Source organism: Daucus carota, chromosome 1 (genome assembly GCF_001625215.2).
Source record: "Daucus carota subsp. sativus chromosome 1, DH1 v3.0, whole genome shotgun sequence".
NCBI classification, from domain to species: domain Eukaryota; kingdom Viridiplantae; phylum Streptophyta; class Magnoliopsida; order Apiales; family Apiaceae; genus Daucus; species Daucus carota.
The window spans coordinates 19555414-19573000 of record NC_030381.2 but is presented as its reverse complement, the minus strand read 5'-3'; the positions used below and the strand labels follow the sequence as shown (position 1 = coordinate 19573000).

Sequence of the window (17587 nt, the reverse complement as noted above, 5' to 3'; positions counted from 1 at the left end):
TGTGCATGTAGGGTTTCACACAAGACATTACACTTGTGAATGATTTTTATCTAAGTCATTTATACTGTGAACACACTGGAAGCATACATGGCGCAACATTTGACCTGGAAGAAGTCCAAGGAGTGATAACAGTGGGGAGTCTCCACTGTAGGGGCGCAAGTTTGTTTTTGCTTAAACAAAAACTAAGTGGCGTAGGAGAGAGAACAGGGAAGTACATGCATGGCTCTGTATACCTCTGTTGAGCGCAAGTTTAGGTCAAGCGCAACCTTTGACCAATTCTGGTCAATTGTTGCGCCTCTGACCCTAACTATACTTGGCGCAACTTTGTGTTTGTGAAGAAATATTCTAAGTCATGGCAATACAGGTACAACTGTGGCGCAAGTTGGTTAAAATGTTAACCAGGAGAGAGAAGAGTGAGTATTCTAGCGCCAACTCATCTCAGGCGCAAGTTCATGATACACTTAGGTATATATATACATATATAACTAAGTGGCGCCATTTCCTTTAACTGAGGAGCCACTTGGATATACTTGTATATATTTTCTAAGTCAAATTTACTCTCCTTGGCATGCATGAAGTTACTGGAAGCGCAAGTTCTGTAGTGGCGCAAGTTTGGCTTGATGAAGTTAACTAGGGTTAGTTAGTGACAAGCCTATAAATACCCATGGATTTTGTTATCATTTGTAACACACTCTTCACCACCTTTATGGTGGAATGGCTTTGTGCCTTGCACACTACTACACACAAATAAACTCTAGCTTAGTTTTGTATTATATATATATTTAGAAGCTAGGGTTTGTGAGTGTAAGTAGTAGTAGCCATTGTAGCCAACCTTCGGGTTTGGATTTATAGCACCCTTCGAGGTATTTATCAATATACAGATATACCTTGGAAAATATTGTGTGTTGGTTTAATATTTTCATATCCTCAGAAACCGACCCAATAAATATCCGGAACACGAAACACATTACAGGACTGCAATTTATTTATCCGCAAGATTCGAAAGAATTTTAAATTGTAGTGAGTATCGTATTCAACCCCCCCTTCTACGATACTTTGGACCTAACAATTGGTATCAGAGCCAGGCTGATTGATATACAAATCAGGATCCTTATCGTACGGAAAATCAAGAACCTAGCTTTTGATATTTGATTAGGGGAAATGTTCTTCCGGTTTGTGTTGCTGAATTTGTCCGTAGGCCTAAGCAAGGATTATCTGTCGGATACTGAACTTTGGACCGGGACTTATAAATTTATACTTTAAATTTTAATAAGTTTATTTTATAAATTTAACTTAATTTATTTTAAACTTAGTAATTGAGTTTATTATGAATTAATTAAATTTATCTTATAAACTTAATTAAATTTACTTTATAAACTTTGCTAAATTCATTTAATAAATTTGCTTAAATTTATTTAGACTTGTAAAGTTTACTCTTAGACTTTATCAAGTTTATCATAAATTTTTATAAATTTATTATTTAAATTTGTATAGTTTATGATTTAAATTTAAGTTAAAATATAAAATATAAATTTAAGAGGATTTAACTGATTATGGATATAAGTTCAAGTTCAAGGGTTCAATTTCATTTGTTCTGGAAGCTATGATTTAATTGGAGACGAGACACTTGAATATTTTCAAAAATTAAATTTATACAATAAATTTTAATATATTTACTAAATGAATTTGAAATAAATTTATTCTAAACTTATTCAGTTTATTATGAATTTATTTGAATTTATTTTTTAAATATAATTAAATTTACTTTATAGATTTAACTAAGTTTATTTTATACTTTATTTTCTTTCATCTTTTAAAACTTATTTTTAAATTTATTTTCTTTATAATTTAAACTTAGTTTAAATAATCAAGTGTCCCGTAACCTTTTTGATTATTCTACTCCAAGACAAATCAAATTGACATTTAGTTGAGACAGATCAGGATGACAGATTACAAGACAAACACCGGGCTTTCAAATACCAGATTCTCAGAACCGGTAATGGAAGTACATTGATGACCCAATCCAATTGATTTCTCAAAGGATTATTGGAAGCAGTTTTCTATGTTCGACAAAGCTGATTGTGATTCGAAGAAGATTCTATTGAAGACTGATTGGACACTACTGACAGTGAATTTTGAAAAAGATATTTCAGGCCTTGATCTGAGTAATTACTCCGACTTGATTATGAGATCACCAGATCAGGATGGGAATTTGCTACATATGCAGTGAAGCATCTTTCCAGGGCTCGGAATGTCAAATTTGAATGGCACCACTGGTAGTAGGAAAAGTGAAGTTTTTATGGACGAATCTTCAAGGGATTTCAATCTAACGCAGTGATTCAGGGATATACAATTACTCAGTGAATTGTACCAATGCTAAATCTATTTGGAATCAGCTGAACCAAAGACAGAGAACTGTGGAGGTTTAAGGATATAATTATCGAGTTAATACCGCACCAAATCAGTTTCGTGCATTTATGTCAGAACCTTAGGATTGAACAGAAGAGTTTGTAACTGCTGAATTTGAGGAAGCTCAAGTCGACGAAAGTTAACACTTTTGAAGAATGTGAGGACAGAACTTCAAGGATTAGCATAACACTGTCTGAGAGGTTTAGTCATGTCAAGATTCAGATGGAAGCCATTGGTTTCAAGTGGAGACTCTTCGGGGTTCAGTTCGACAGGTTGTTTGAAAACTGAGTTGGTCAGTACACACAATATTGATTGGTATCTTTAGCAAAGAAGAGTTGCTATATATATTGAAGCCTCGACAAACAAGGAAGATAGGGCTTGTCTGAAATTCAAGTGGATGTTTTGAAAGAAACATCACAACAAGTTCTTATGCTATTTTAGGAAAGGTGTGAGCTGGATCAGTTGCTGATGAGAAGGATGATTATGGTTATCTGGTTATCCTAGCATTCTCTGAAGATGACTCAACTCGCACATCTCAGGTACGAATTCTTTCTAACTATGCATTACATATTTCTTTATATTCAAAGCATGTTATAAATCTCTGAGTAGAATTGTTTAACACACAAGCACAAGCATTATAGCATCACAATAGATAATGTTGAACTAGTATGCTAGATCACTGTTCTGGTAACTAGGATTGATGATAATCTTGTGCATGTGTCTTTAGCAGATTCTTAACATATGTATGAATATTTAGGATTTGATTATTTGCAATGGTGAGATTAGAAGCTTTCCTTTGGAACACGACTCTTAGTTTTAGGGGTTATGATCCTAGCATGTATAACTTTGTTAAAACACTTTGTTTCAGATTCCCTAGTACAATTAGACTTGCTTATTTATCTGAATTGTTTGTTAAGGAATTTATTTGTTCTATGATGGAATGTCTACCTTGTGTCAGTAGAACTTTTAGAACTTCATGTTAGATCTAAAACTGACTTAGGTAATAGAGATAGTATAATGCCATATAACAACAGATTGGAATCAGATCCTTATGCTCTTAGAAGATTATTGAATATCTGTAATTCTACTTGCTACCTGTTGCACTTGTGTTAATTGGTTTAAGTAGAGAGTACTGAATCTTCTGAATTGCATAACTGCCTGTCTTGCTCTTGTCTTATCTTTGATTGTTTGCCATGTGTATTCAACATCATGTCTGCTTATTTTCATGTCATGAATGCATGTCTTTGTACTTGCATTAATTTTAGAAAAGCATGTTTGAGAATCACATTAGGGCAATGTCTAGATAAGAATTAGCATGTTAAGGTTGCTTCTGTTGTTACCACTGTTAAAGAAAAAATCTCTAATCCATCCGGACCCAGTTATGATTGGGGACCATAGAACTCTTTCCATTTGTGATTGCAGGTTACATATGATCCATATGATTTTTGGTGCACTCTGTTTGCTGAGTAGCTGAAATCATATGAATCTCCAAAAGTACCCTGTTAGCAAATGTGATCATGTGAGCAGTTCCGTCAATAATCTTTGAAAGATGACAACGAAGATTCTCTTGCGGGACATGCCTGTTTTCATGGAATGTCATCATGGAAGCATATCTTTCTTGGAAGAGTCAAAGCACACAAATTCCTAGTATCAGACTATTCTCTGACAAAGGACATTATGTCAGTTCATGGAATAGTGTTTTATCTCAAATCAGGAAGGATTTGAATTTGCTCGTAGCTAATATGTAACTTCAATTGAAGATGGAGTGAGCTGTTTCGATAGTAAAGCTTCATGAGATAAGTGTTAGCTATAGCATCTGAAGCTCTCGCACTTGTATGTCAAAACAAGGAGCTCTTTCTATTCGTAAGAAGAGAATTGGTGAGAGGACTACCTCATCTGGAATTCAAATTGGATGAAGGATATGAGTTATGTCAAAATAGGGAAGTCGAAGGAGCATCGCACAGAAGCAAAGATATGATCAACATTACTGAGCCGCTTCAGATGATACGTATAGATTTCTATGGATCAGCTAATTAATGTCATGTCTGCAAACAGAGACATATATCTTTTTGCGATGATCATTGACTACTCTAGATTCTTTCGTGTTGTTCGTATGTGTTCGAAAGACAAGACGTCACAAATGAAGGTTGATCAAGATGAACCCTGATCATTGATAAATATAGAAAGACACCATTCTTGTCAGTGGCCAATCAGAAGCAAACACTAACTCTTGGTACGTGTTTGGAGGAAAATGCCTCTTTGCAAGTCATGCATTTGAAGCTCAAAGAATATTTTCCTCGGCTACTCAATGGAGTCTTTAGTCTACAGGGTGATTGTGATTAATCAACAGAAGGTGATTGTAAGTCTGGACAAGAGATTGAACAACACTTTGCTCCAAGCTGTTAAAGGTGATTGTATTGGTTTAATAATGATTCAGATCCAAGCAGAATCTCTTTGCAAGGATAAGGATTATTAAGGAGATCCCAGCAACAGCTTAGGGGGAGCATTTGATGGATCCACTAGTCAAACTCAACACCACATTGAAGATGAACAGGACATATCAAGAATGTATCTGCTTAGACAAAGGGTTTGAGTCTATATCATTCCCGGATTCTAGTTCTTAAATGTTCCTAATGGTGAAGTGAAGACTAGGAGAGCTATTGTGAAAGGATGTTGTTTCTTTGGGTTTCAATCTGAAGTGAAACTTGAGGAAGATTCAGAAGCTCTTAAAGGGATCCAGATTGAGTGATTGCACAACAATATGATCTCAATCAAGTTGTAAAGCAGATTGTGCGGATCCTGATACCCTGACCTAAAGACAATTCAGTACTTAGTACTTGTCGGGTATTCATATTCCAACTGGATAGTTTTGGCTCTGTTACGAGGGACAAGCCAATTTGGTTGCTTAGAGTTACTACAAAGGAGAAGGTTATGAAGATGATGGAAACAGAATCTTCAAGTTCAGGACTCTACATCTTAGGGGACTCAACGACCTTCATGATTGAACTAAAGCACCATTGACGAGACTGGGGTTTAGGATATTACAGTGAGCTAGAAGATGAAGATTCATACAATATTTCAAGGACTTTGCAGTTGCAGATCCAACGGAATTTGTATACCTATTTCTTCACCAGCTCTCTATGAGTTGCTATTCAACACCTGATGATCGTCACAGACATGGTATGACTTCTGACTAGCATATTATTTTAATATCTGTTTGCTAGAGTCATATTTGGTATCCAAATTATTACCTCTCATGATACAAGGCACAAACAATACGACTATATGTGCTGTGATACCATGATTATATTATATGTGGACTAATGTCACTTGTGCAAGATAATTGCTAAGTGAATGCAGATTAGTGATATGATGAGTTTGTTGGAAAGTTGCAATTCTTTATGGTCTACTAGTTAGCCTAAAGAATGATGGCAATAAAAGGAAGTCAGGAATCTTTTGAATATGCGCATTTTGGAAGATTATAGACCTGCCAAGACTTAAACCAACAACCACTGAACTTGATCAGTACAATAAAAGGTACATCAACTGAAATGTCAAGTCTCAGAGGTATTCAACTTATCACTTTACTTAACTGCAAGTAGATCACATACTATATTTTCTATAAGGTATTACTTCTTTCATGAGCATGTCTATCGTATTTCTTAAATGAATTCATGAGTATTAAATTGTCTATACATAGGACTTGTGAATTTATTTAAAATCCAGTACCTCTTGCTTTTTGCTATTTTATATGATTGCCATGTTTATTGATTTGCATGCTTAGATGGTGATTATATGTTTTAGCATGAGTATTTGTTATTTCAAATTATTTAAATTTTGTTGCATGACAATTAAGTGACTTATTTGTTCATGATTTAAATGATTAGAGATGACATGAAGCATGACTTAATTATGTTATCTTTCTTGATCTATACCTCTTTAACAATTGGTATCTAGTAGAGAACTTTGTCATAATCAAGTTGTGATATATCTGTATTTGTGAACATACTTAGGATTATTTTCTAGGTTGAATTCATTTTTATAGGTATAAAATCTGAAGCATGACTTATTCGTTTCTAGACTTGTGACTTGTATCAGTAATTGGTATCTAGTTTGAATCTAGTTAGAATTTAGTCATGATATACTAGTATTTGTGGAGTTACTTAGATTCTCTCTAGGCTGAATCCATTTATATTAGTGTATATATTTGAAGCATAACTATTTGTGTTAGATATTTGATGATTTATTAATTGATATTTTGTTTCATGTCTAACTGCATTAGTTGTGATACTTATAGTATTAGTGATATTTTTGCATGCTTATATGTAGATCACTAATATTAAGTATTAATATTTTCTGCGAGGAGTTGTGTGAGTTCACTTGTGTTTAATGATTATCTGTGTAAGACTCGTGAACTTTTCTTCAACTTTCCCTCGGGCTTGCGAATATCTTTGTATGATTGTCATGATTTTAGTTGTTATATGCTGATCTGATAATTATATGATATTGCGTAGGTAATTATTATTTTATCTTAGTTAAATTGTGATCCATGACAATTATATGCTTATTTGTTTCATGATTGACTTTGATAGAATAATAGAAGCATGATTAGTTCATTTTTGAAATAGTTAATTGGTATCTTTCTTTGATGCTTTATTGATATTTTATTTGTGTATTGATTGTGATGTATTGGCACTGGTGAAATATTGTTGCATATTTCTTAAAACCACTGGTGCTAATATATTTTAGGTGTTTAATATTCTGAGTACAAGGGAGACAACATAATCTTTATTCTGTCTCATATTTATGTTCTGGAGTGGTGAGTTTCTTCAAAGAAATTTTCTTATCAATTGATTTCAACAATTGGTATCCACTACTCTATTTCATAAATACTTCTTAGAATATTTTGCATCTATACATGTAGCGGCATAGGACGAGACATTTATTATCTTGTATTTGTGTACTTGGTGATCTTTGTCACTTGCAGCGTCTGTTTTGACGATGTGCTAGTATGAGGCCTTTTAACTTATTATTGTGGTGAATGCTTTATACACTGTAGCGCATAAATTTTCTTGTTTCCTTTTTAAATTGTAGTGAGAAACAGGAGTCTGTGTCTTTTTCAAAGACAAGTTCATTTAAACCTTTTATGCATAGATTCAGACTCTCGTACTCAAACCAGTTTTTAATGGAAAACTTTAATTCTTTCATCGGTTGTGATTGTCATTCTTTATGAAAATAATTTTACAGTCACAACTGATTCATTTTTCCTCAAAAGATTAAATGCAATTGCTTTCATTCAAAATCATAGATTTTCTAAAGTGCATTTATATCTCATTCTGTTCTTCGGAACTTTTTCAGCCTCTTGGCTTTCCTAGATAGTCATAAGGTTGAAAACCAACAATCTTTATCCCAGACTATAAAACCAAATTCAGAACACATCCCAACTTTTCCCCTGGAGTAATAAGGAACTTATTAGACTAGAGGTCAATGAGGGAGAAACTGTACTTGTTGCAGCAAATAAGGATGTGAGGGATAGTGTACCCACAGCTCTACCTCTCAAGAAGAAAAGGTGTTTTCAAACCTGAGGTAACTGTTGCTCATCTGTATTCTCTCAAAAGAATATAGAGCTGAAAAGGCAATAATACAGTCTCTGGAATCATTCTCTCAATAGAATGAGTCCATTGAAATTCGCTCGTCAGCCAGAGCATCTTGTATTGAGTCAAGCACATCATCAGTAATCATTCTGATAAAGAGCCTAAACAGAAAATCTTATGGACACAATACAAGAGAGTGCACAGTAAGGTTAAACGTTTTGTTCCAGAAGCAACTTCTTCATTTACCATTTCACGGTAGATAAGATGGTTGATGCCTTTACAGGTGTAAGGAGGAAACGAGGATCTCAATTGCCAAATCTTCAGGATTCTCGTCTCCCTCCCCAGATAAGAACAGATCTGGATCCAATCGGAATGGATTTCCTATTTATAGGAGATCGGCAACTCTCTGACTATGAGTCAATTTATTGATGAGTCAGTTGAGGATCGGGGATTTACGAAACCCCATTGCACCGCCAGTGACCTCTCTTGAAGGGGCTATGGTGATTTTCTCATGCAGGTACAGAAGACCATACTTTGAGTGCTGAGAGAAACACTGTGAGCCAAACACTGAGAGTTAAACACTTGGTGAGATTCTGAGAAGAACCAGTTAGATATCTGAATGAGAAATATGTGAGCATGAGTGAGTGCAAACACATAGGAAATTGAGAAGAGTGAAACACTTGTGAGGTACATATAATAATAATTGGTATTGAAAGCTCACAAGTTGTTGAAAGAATTGACGGAAGCAACTACGGTTCATTCCATTTCACGGTGTGAACTTATGGTTGATGATTCTCTTGAATCAAGTGTCTTCACAGACATTGAGGAGGACTTAGGCCTTTGCCATAATTATGCCTTTGTCTAACCTCCCAGATCAAACAACTCTGGATCCTTAATTGGATAAGCCACTTAGTGGTTGGCAACTTGTGGACCATGATTCGGATTTATCTGATGAGTCTACAGGGACTGGGAATTACGAACTCCCATTGCACCACCGGTGACCCCCTTTAAGGGTGGCTAAGGTGATTTTCTTGCAGGTACTCAGCATTTTGGAAGCTCAGTATTTGTGTGGAGGGATACACTTACAGAACTCGTGAGTGACACCCTTACCCAAAAACCGAGAGAAAATTGAGTGTTGAGTGATACACCTGCAGAACATTTTAGTGAGACACCCAATAATTACTAAATTTATACCTAAAGACAAAGTGGATGTTGTTACTGGAATGTCAGTTTTTATTCCTTACTTTTCCGTTTGGAACCTATTCTTTCAGCATAGGGACCAACCCAATCAAAGTAAACCCTTCTTCTGAACTCTTTCTTCGACCCCAGCTTTAGCGTTGTTTAGTTCTCTATGGGGAGATTATCTTTTGGTACAGGAAGTATTGTACACGTTCCTTGACCTATTTGATACCACATATCCTCGGAGGATTCCACAACTAAGGGGGAGAATATATTTAGAGGGAGAATATATGAAAGGGGGAAGAAAAAGTAAGTTAGCTTTCTTCTGTTGTCTACAACTAAGGGGGATTAAACTACTCTTTAGCTGTGTACTACTGAGGGGGAGATTCTTCTTTCAACTAAGGAGGAGGATTGATCTTTCATCTAAGGGGAGACAACTACTTATCACTAAGGGGAACCTGATCAAGGTAACGGGAGGAGAAGTATAAGGTGATACATCTATTCTTCAGTAAGTGGTAGACATGAACTTATTCATTACCACTGAAGAATTCAATGAAGCTGCTGATTGTTCTTTGCATAATAGAATGTTTTGAATTTTCTTCAAGACAGACTATGAGGATAATCTGGCAGGTAAGCAAGAGCCAGAGAAATAAAGGTGATATGCACATCTGTTATTTCTATTCATGAAATCTGGAAATGTATTATATGATCCAGAAACTTTGTAGCATTATTTACTAGTCCGGGACTTTACTTTTTCTAGTGTTAGTTGAGTTATCCTCCAAAGGATTTGCTTGTTATGATTAACAAACAAATAGGGGGAGATTGTAAGTCTAAATGTAAAGACAACCCTATCTGTTACATAGGGATGATAACTCAACAATAGAACAGGACAAGTAAATAACACTACGCCTGCACCGGAATCGGAAGATACGAAGACAAAGGTTGAAGAAGCCATCTACAGTCTTGAAGGAATAAGTTCACTGGAAGAAGTTCATTAATATGTTCATGCCTCAGTGAAGAATAAAGATTGAAGTATTCAAGATTGTGGAAGCAATGAAGATGTTGTCCAAGTACTCGAAAGATTTCAGTGCAACCCCTGAAGCAAGATATTTCTATATATCTTGGTTGGTTATTTATAATCAACAAACTGAAGCATAAACTAACCCGGAACCGACTGATCAATGTTTGTTGACAAAGAAGGTACAATGTTTAACTTCAGTGTTAGTCGCTTGTGAACCAGACCAGTGCACTAAGCGTCAGCACGTACGGAGCTTTGCAAAGTATTTATCGATCGAAGAATTGATCCAGTCATATCAAGTCATTTGTTCCAAGTCAAGCCAAGCAAAGCCAAATGCCTAGCCTCTGCAAGCTATGCCAAAGTGACCTATCTTTTATATGTGTGCACTTATATATTTGTATATGTACAAATATATTTATATATATGTATATATGTATATTTAATTAAATATAATATATATAATATATATGTATATATGTTTTTAAACATATGTATATGTATATTTATATGTATGTATATTTAAATAAATATATATGTATATAATATATGTATTTATATTTTACATAAGCAATTATATAATTAAGTGTATATATATATTATATTATGTGCATAAATATATGTATATTTAGAGAGAGTTATATATATCTTTATATATATATTTATATTTATATTTACACATAGTTATATGTATATTATATATACTAGCTTATAGCCCGTGCAAGGCACGGGTGCTTTTTAATTAGTTATGAATTTTTGAATATATTTTAGATGGTGTGAAATAATTTAATTTACAAAGAATAAATTAAAATTTTTCAGTCAAATAAAGATTTATATTTTAGATTTAACTAATTTTTATTGAAAGTAAAATTATGATAGAATAACGTGATTAAATAAAAAAATTATTTAGCAGCTGAATAAATTCTTCAAATAGTTAATTTTAAATTAGGTCAAATATATATGTTTTAATGAGAATGTTAAAATATATATTTTTTTACATATTATAATTAAAGGAGGCCTATAAATCCATATGTAAACAACCCAATAAACATAGTCAGAACTGTTGTAAATTATATAATTTTTATATGATGTTCGTATAGTTTAGAATTTATCCTAAATTTTAGTTGAATTGAATCCAAAATATAAGTTTTCCATAATTTAAAATTTTTTTCAAGTTCACTTATATTTGATCGGTAATATTCCTACTGGAAAGTTAATTTGCCAACTAAAAACTCAAAAACACATTTGCATTAAGAATACACTGACCATAGGTTTTCAAATGAAATTTACACAATACACTATCATCTGGAGTAATTTACTGACTGATGAGTAAGTACCTAATTTCATTAAGAATTGGTGTATTGATTGTTCTACTGCTCTACCTGTATTGTTCTCATGTCAGAGATCAATAATTTTGATGTCGCACATATCACATTCTAAACTTTACTTACATGGTTCCTGTTGTTGCTTGTTTTGTTCTTGACGTAGTCTGTACCGTAGTTACGTTCAATTCTCCATTTTTCATTCATATTATTTGATTCGTCATGCAAATCCATGTCGTTATCTACGAAAAATTGAATAAATCAATATAATTTAGACAAACAGAAAAAATTAATAAAACAAATACATAGCAATTTATCAAATAGCAGTAAAAAAAAGAGAGAAGCTAATTACCTTTGTGAGTTTGGTGGAGAAGTTTGGGGAAGAAAGAACCGTTGCAAACTTTGTTAAGATTGAGGCCAAAAGAAACATCGGGAGATTTCCAAGTTAAAATCTTTGAAGAAGAAGACGCAAGAATGGGGTTAATATGAGGCTGATATCAAGTAGTTTATATAGAAGATCTTGACAAATTTTATGTTTCGAAGATTTTGGTTGTAATTTGTTTTTGACTAAAAAAATAAATCATAAACATGCATGCAAGTAGAAGGCATAATTTGTTTTGGATTAGGAAAAGGGATTAAAAATATGTGTTCTAATATAAATGTATTTTATATTAGAATTATTATAATGCGATTTAATAAAAAAAATCAAAAACACTTGAAAGACAGAATTTATTTTGGATTCAGAAAAGGAATTAAAATGCAAGTAGATATCAGTTGCCTTATAAAACAGAATTTAATTTTGTTCTAATCTAACGGTGCTTATTTGTTCAATATACGATCCAACGGATGATAAGCTTTTAGACCAAAGGACCATGCGACCAAATTATCTCTCTTACGCTTATTATATATAAGTAGGTAATTTAAATATATGAGAATATATTTAAATATATGTGTATATATATGTTACTATATGTTTATATAAATATTATATATATGTATATATTTATATATACTTTTCTTTATATATATTTATGTTTATATTTATATTTATAAATAACTATATATATCTCTATATATATTTATATATATATTACATTTGTATTTACATATAATTATATATTATATATATTTAAATATATGAGAATATATTTAAATATATGTACATATATTATTATATGTTCATATAAATAAAATATATATATGTGTGTGTATATTTATATATATTTTTATTTATTAATATAATAACAACATAATATATTATATTATATATATTATGCATGCATGTGATGATGTCAGATGTCTAGGGCAACCTAGGGTTTGCATGTGCATGTAGGGTTTCACACAAGACATTACACTTGTGAATGATTTTTATCTAAGTCATTTATACTGTGAACACACTGGAAGCATACATGGCGCAACATTTGACCTGGAAGAAGTCCAAGGAGTGATAACAGTGGGGAGTCTCCACTGTAGGGGCGCAAGTTTGTTTTTGCTTAAACAAAAACTAAGTGGCGTAGGAGAGAGAACAGGGAAGTACATGCATGGCTCTGTATACCTCTGTTGAGCGCAAGTTTAGGTCAAGCGCAACCTTTGACCAATTCTGGTCAATTGTTGCGCCTCTGACCCTAACTATACTTGGCGCAACTTTGTGTTTGTGAAGAAATATTCTAAGTCATGGCAATACAGGTACAACTGTGGCGCAAGTTGGTTAAAATGTTAACCAGGAGAGAGAAGAGTGAGTATTCTAGCGCCAACTCATCTCAGGCGCAAGTTCATGATACACTTAGGTATATATATACATATATAACTAAGTGGCGCCATTTCCTTTAACTGAGGAGCCACTTGGATATACTTGTATATATTTTCTAAGTCAAATTTACTCTCCTTGGCATGCATGAAGTTACTGGAAGCGCAAGTTCTGTAGTGGCGCAAGTTTGGCTTGATGAAGTTAACTAGGGTTAGTTAGTGACAAGCCTATAAATACCCATGGATTTTGTTATCATTTGTAACACACTCTTCACCACCTTTATGGTGGAATGGCTTTGTGCCTTGCACACTACTACACACAAATAAACTCTAGCTTAGTTTTGTATTATATATATATTTAGAAGCTAGGGTTTGTGAGTGTAAGTAGTAGTAGCCATTGTAGCCAACCTTCGGGTTTGGATTTATAGCACCCTTCGAGGTATTTATCAATATACAGATATACCTTGGAAAATATTGTGTGTTGGTTTAATATTTTCATATCCTCAGAAACCGACCCAATAAATATCCGGAACACGAAACACATTACAGGACTGCAATTTATTTATCCGCAAGATTCGAAAGAATTTTAAATTGTAGTGAGTATCGTATTCAACCCCCCCTTCTACGATACTTTGGACCTAACAAAAATCATGGAAACTCATGCTTTGTATAAGTTTAATATCTGATGAAACAAGGAAGAAGTGCTCAAAATAAGCTGAACAAGGAAATACAAAACATAACAAATTAAGAAGTACTGAATCGAAAATACAGGAATTGAAAGAGACGAGAAAGACACTAATTCTTCGGTGATCTCTTCCTCTTGTAGAATACTGTTAATATAGCATAAAAACTCAATTGGGCCCAAACGGACCCAGCTGTAATTGGGCTGGTTGGTAGTGGGCTAGCTAAGCCAACTCTTATATAAGTCCAGTCTCTCTTGCTCGTTACAATCCATTCCCCTTAAAAACATCCTTGTCCTCAAGGATGTTCACAGCAACTGAAATCTCCAGGATGAGAGTAAATGAAATCTCCAGGATCAAATACTAATCTCACGATACTCCAATACCAAGCAGAAGCCATCCTCCTGGCAATGGATGAAACCAGATAGTTGTGTTGTTGAACCCAAGTAAATATTGTTTCTTCACATTCAATAGTGCCACTAGCAAAAACCTCAGTCCCTGCCCAAGGTATATGACGTGAAGTACGACTGATGTTAATGCACCTCTGAGATACAGGCTGAACAAATAGTGAGAATCTTGTACCCAGTGCCTGTGCTATAGATGTAAAGCACTCCAAAAGTGGTAATAGGTCTTTGTCTGAATATGATAGTTGCTGCCACTTAGCAATCAACGGTGGCATGAGCACATCAAGATGCATAGGCTGATTTAAGTCCCCTCCAACAGCATCTGCCAAAGTTTCAATAACATCATACACGATCCTAAGGTTCCTCCTCTGATATTTCCCAAATGCGCACATAAGGTGTTGCAATATTATATCTAATCGTGGTGGCAGCTCTTCCACAGCTTCCTCTTCCAGAGTTGAAAAGGCTGAACAAGCTGCTTCCTGCACCCGCTTGTTAGTATCTAATATTCTTCGCAGAACACCCACAAGGACCTTGTCAAATGGTTTATGACCTTCTGGATGATTAATACCCTCAACACTGAATTTGCTGAAACGTGAAAGGGTCCAACAGGATATGCTTCTGATCAGGGAAAACTTGTCGTCTAAGAGAGGGGTGAGGAAAGCAACAATCTGAGAGAGATGAGGATAAGGATCATTAAGCCAACTCTCAGCTATGGCGTCTAGAGCTAAAACTGCTGCTTCCCTTTCCTTCCAGGTCTCATCATCAGAGGTGGACAACTTAGCCTCGACATGCATTAGTGTTGGAAGAACTTCCAGAGACACTGCATCATCAAGGTCATTATTGACTTGCAGCATGTATTCAATCACATTCCTCAAGTGCGGCTCCAAAAATGCAGGACAGACTTCTATCAACTGAACAAAAGCTGCACAAACCAATATCCGGACCTCTACATTTGGATCATTAGCAAGAATAAACAAAACTTGCAAAAATTTATCCATAAATATATACAGTACGCTTGGTATCAACATAATGTACTGATTATTCGAGGCCACCGACAGTTTTCTTAATAACGCATGTGGGAATTGGAATAACTGGAATAGTCTGGGAAGAAAAATATTGATAGGTCTTTCAGATAATCCAGGTGTTTCAGAATCCATCACTTGAGGAATGTCCTCACAAATCTTGGATAAATCATCCATAGCACCTTCCATAAGATTCAAGTCGTTACTATCCAAGCAGTTGACAAGAGTATTGAGCAGCTCAGGCCAGCTAGCAGCACCTCCGAGCTGAATAAGTACACTTATAATGGTCCCGGTAGTAGAGCGGATTTGCCTATCTCGTGCTCCCAAACAAGGAAGCAATTCTGATTTAATAAACTCTTGGTTTTCCAAAGGCATGGCTGTATAGGCATTTTTGAGGTTATTTTTTAAAAGCAAGCCAGCTGCTTGTCGGACCTCCACAGACGTACTCTGAGCGCGAGAGAAGATAAAAGCAAGATAATTATTGAAATCAGGAAACTGAGAGTAACGTTGAAGTTGCTGCCAAAACTGAGACTTATCACATTTCATCTCTACATTAACAACCATTGAGCTTTCTTCAAGCAAAAACTCCTGATATCTAGCCAAAATAATAGCCTCTTGTAGAGTCCGAGGTGCCCATAATTCCAAGGCATCTCGAAAATCTTCTTTCAAGCCTTCAACGAAGCAGTAAGAGAGAAGATCATCATCAAATTTGCGCTTAAAAATGAACTCAGCCCTGTTTTTAATATGCATAAAATCCTCAACATACTCTGTAACAGAACTTGAATTTTGATGTATTTGAAAGTTGTCCATCACAAACAAATAATCAAAGGTATTTGTCAATTTCTCCAAACGAATTACAGTTCTAGTCGGATCTGTTAAACTTCCATCACCAATAACATCATCAATGTCATTCTCAATTTCTTCAACAGCACTTTTCACTTTGTTCTCTTTATTATTATCATCTTTAATCACCTCTCCTAAGTTGATGTTATTTTCTAAAAGATTTCCTCTTAATCTCTTATCTTCGTCATTTCCACCCATAACTGTGCTACGTCCATCTCCACATTCCTTATAACCACCAGTTTTGACAAGTACGGAAACACCATTCGCGACTTCATTTATATTCGTAAGTTCTTCACCAAACTCATGATTATTGAGAACTGAAATCAATTCAATGCTAGATGCAACATTAGAACAAGGAGTTGTCAATGGACTTGCTGACTCAAGAGCGTAATAAGGTTGGCCAGTAGAAAGGGTATGACATGTGAGAGTATAGAGTGAAGCAACCGTGCGAGTGGTGTCAAAATTGTCATTAGCAAAAACATACTCTCTTTCTGAACTTGTATCAAACATCTGATATCCACATAGGTTAGAAGCATATGATTTTGGTGTAACTGTAGGTGGTGGTTCATACTCGTGTGAATAGTACAATCTAGGGTTACTGACCTCATCTTGGGGAACATAATATGCACTTGGATAGCATGATGCAGGAGACACCAAATTCATCACTGTCAAATCGGAGGAACGCTCGCTCTGATGCCATTCGTAACCAACCTGGGAGCTTGTTAACTCTTTTAAACCAGTATAAGGACTTGAACTATAAGAACCATCAATTACTTGAGGAAAATCATGGAAACTCATGCTTTGTATAAGTTTAATATCTGATGAAACAAGGAAGAAGTGCTCAAAATAAGCTGAACAAGGAAATACAAAACATAACAAATTAAGAAGTACTGAATCGAAAATACAGAAATTGAAAGAGACGAGAAAGACACTAATTCTTCGGTGATCTCTTCCTCTTCTAGAATACTGTTAATATAGCATAAAAACTCAATTGGGCCCAAACGGACCCAGCTGTAATTGGGCTGGTTGGTAGTGGACTAGCTAAGCCAACTCTTATATAAGTCCAGTCTCTCTTGCTCGTTACACAATTCAAATATCAATTAAGCACACAATTCAATTCTACAATTACTAATACCAATCTCAATCTTAAAAATTCAATCAACCTTCAATTACAAGCATATAATCAGTTTATATACATACAAGCACACATATGTACATACGTTTATATAGAACTTATTTTCAAAGAGAAATTAAGCTTTATACCCACTAATTTATAACTGGTGCGGGGCTATGGTGGTCGCCGGAAAGAGGAAGAAACAGGCGGTGGCAGAGACCCGGCGGTTGCAACCGTGGCAGAAGAAAGAAAGAGCATA

General features: G+C 34.7%; 1 protein-coding gene across 1 annotated transcript; it reads right to left on the bottom strand.

The window, feature by feature from the left end:
• Positions 1-14243: 14243 nt before the first annotated feature.
• Positions 14244-17012, bottom strand: LOC108218749 (transportin-1). The gene has a single exon (XM_017391841.2). It carries the CDS (start codon positions 17010-17012, stop codon positions 14244-14246), a length of 2769 nt encoding a protein of 922 aa, XP_017247330.2.
• Between the last annotated feature and the right edge of the window lie 575 nt (positions 17013-17587).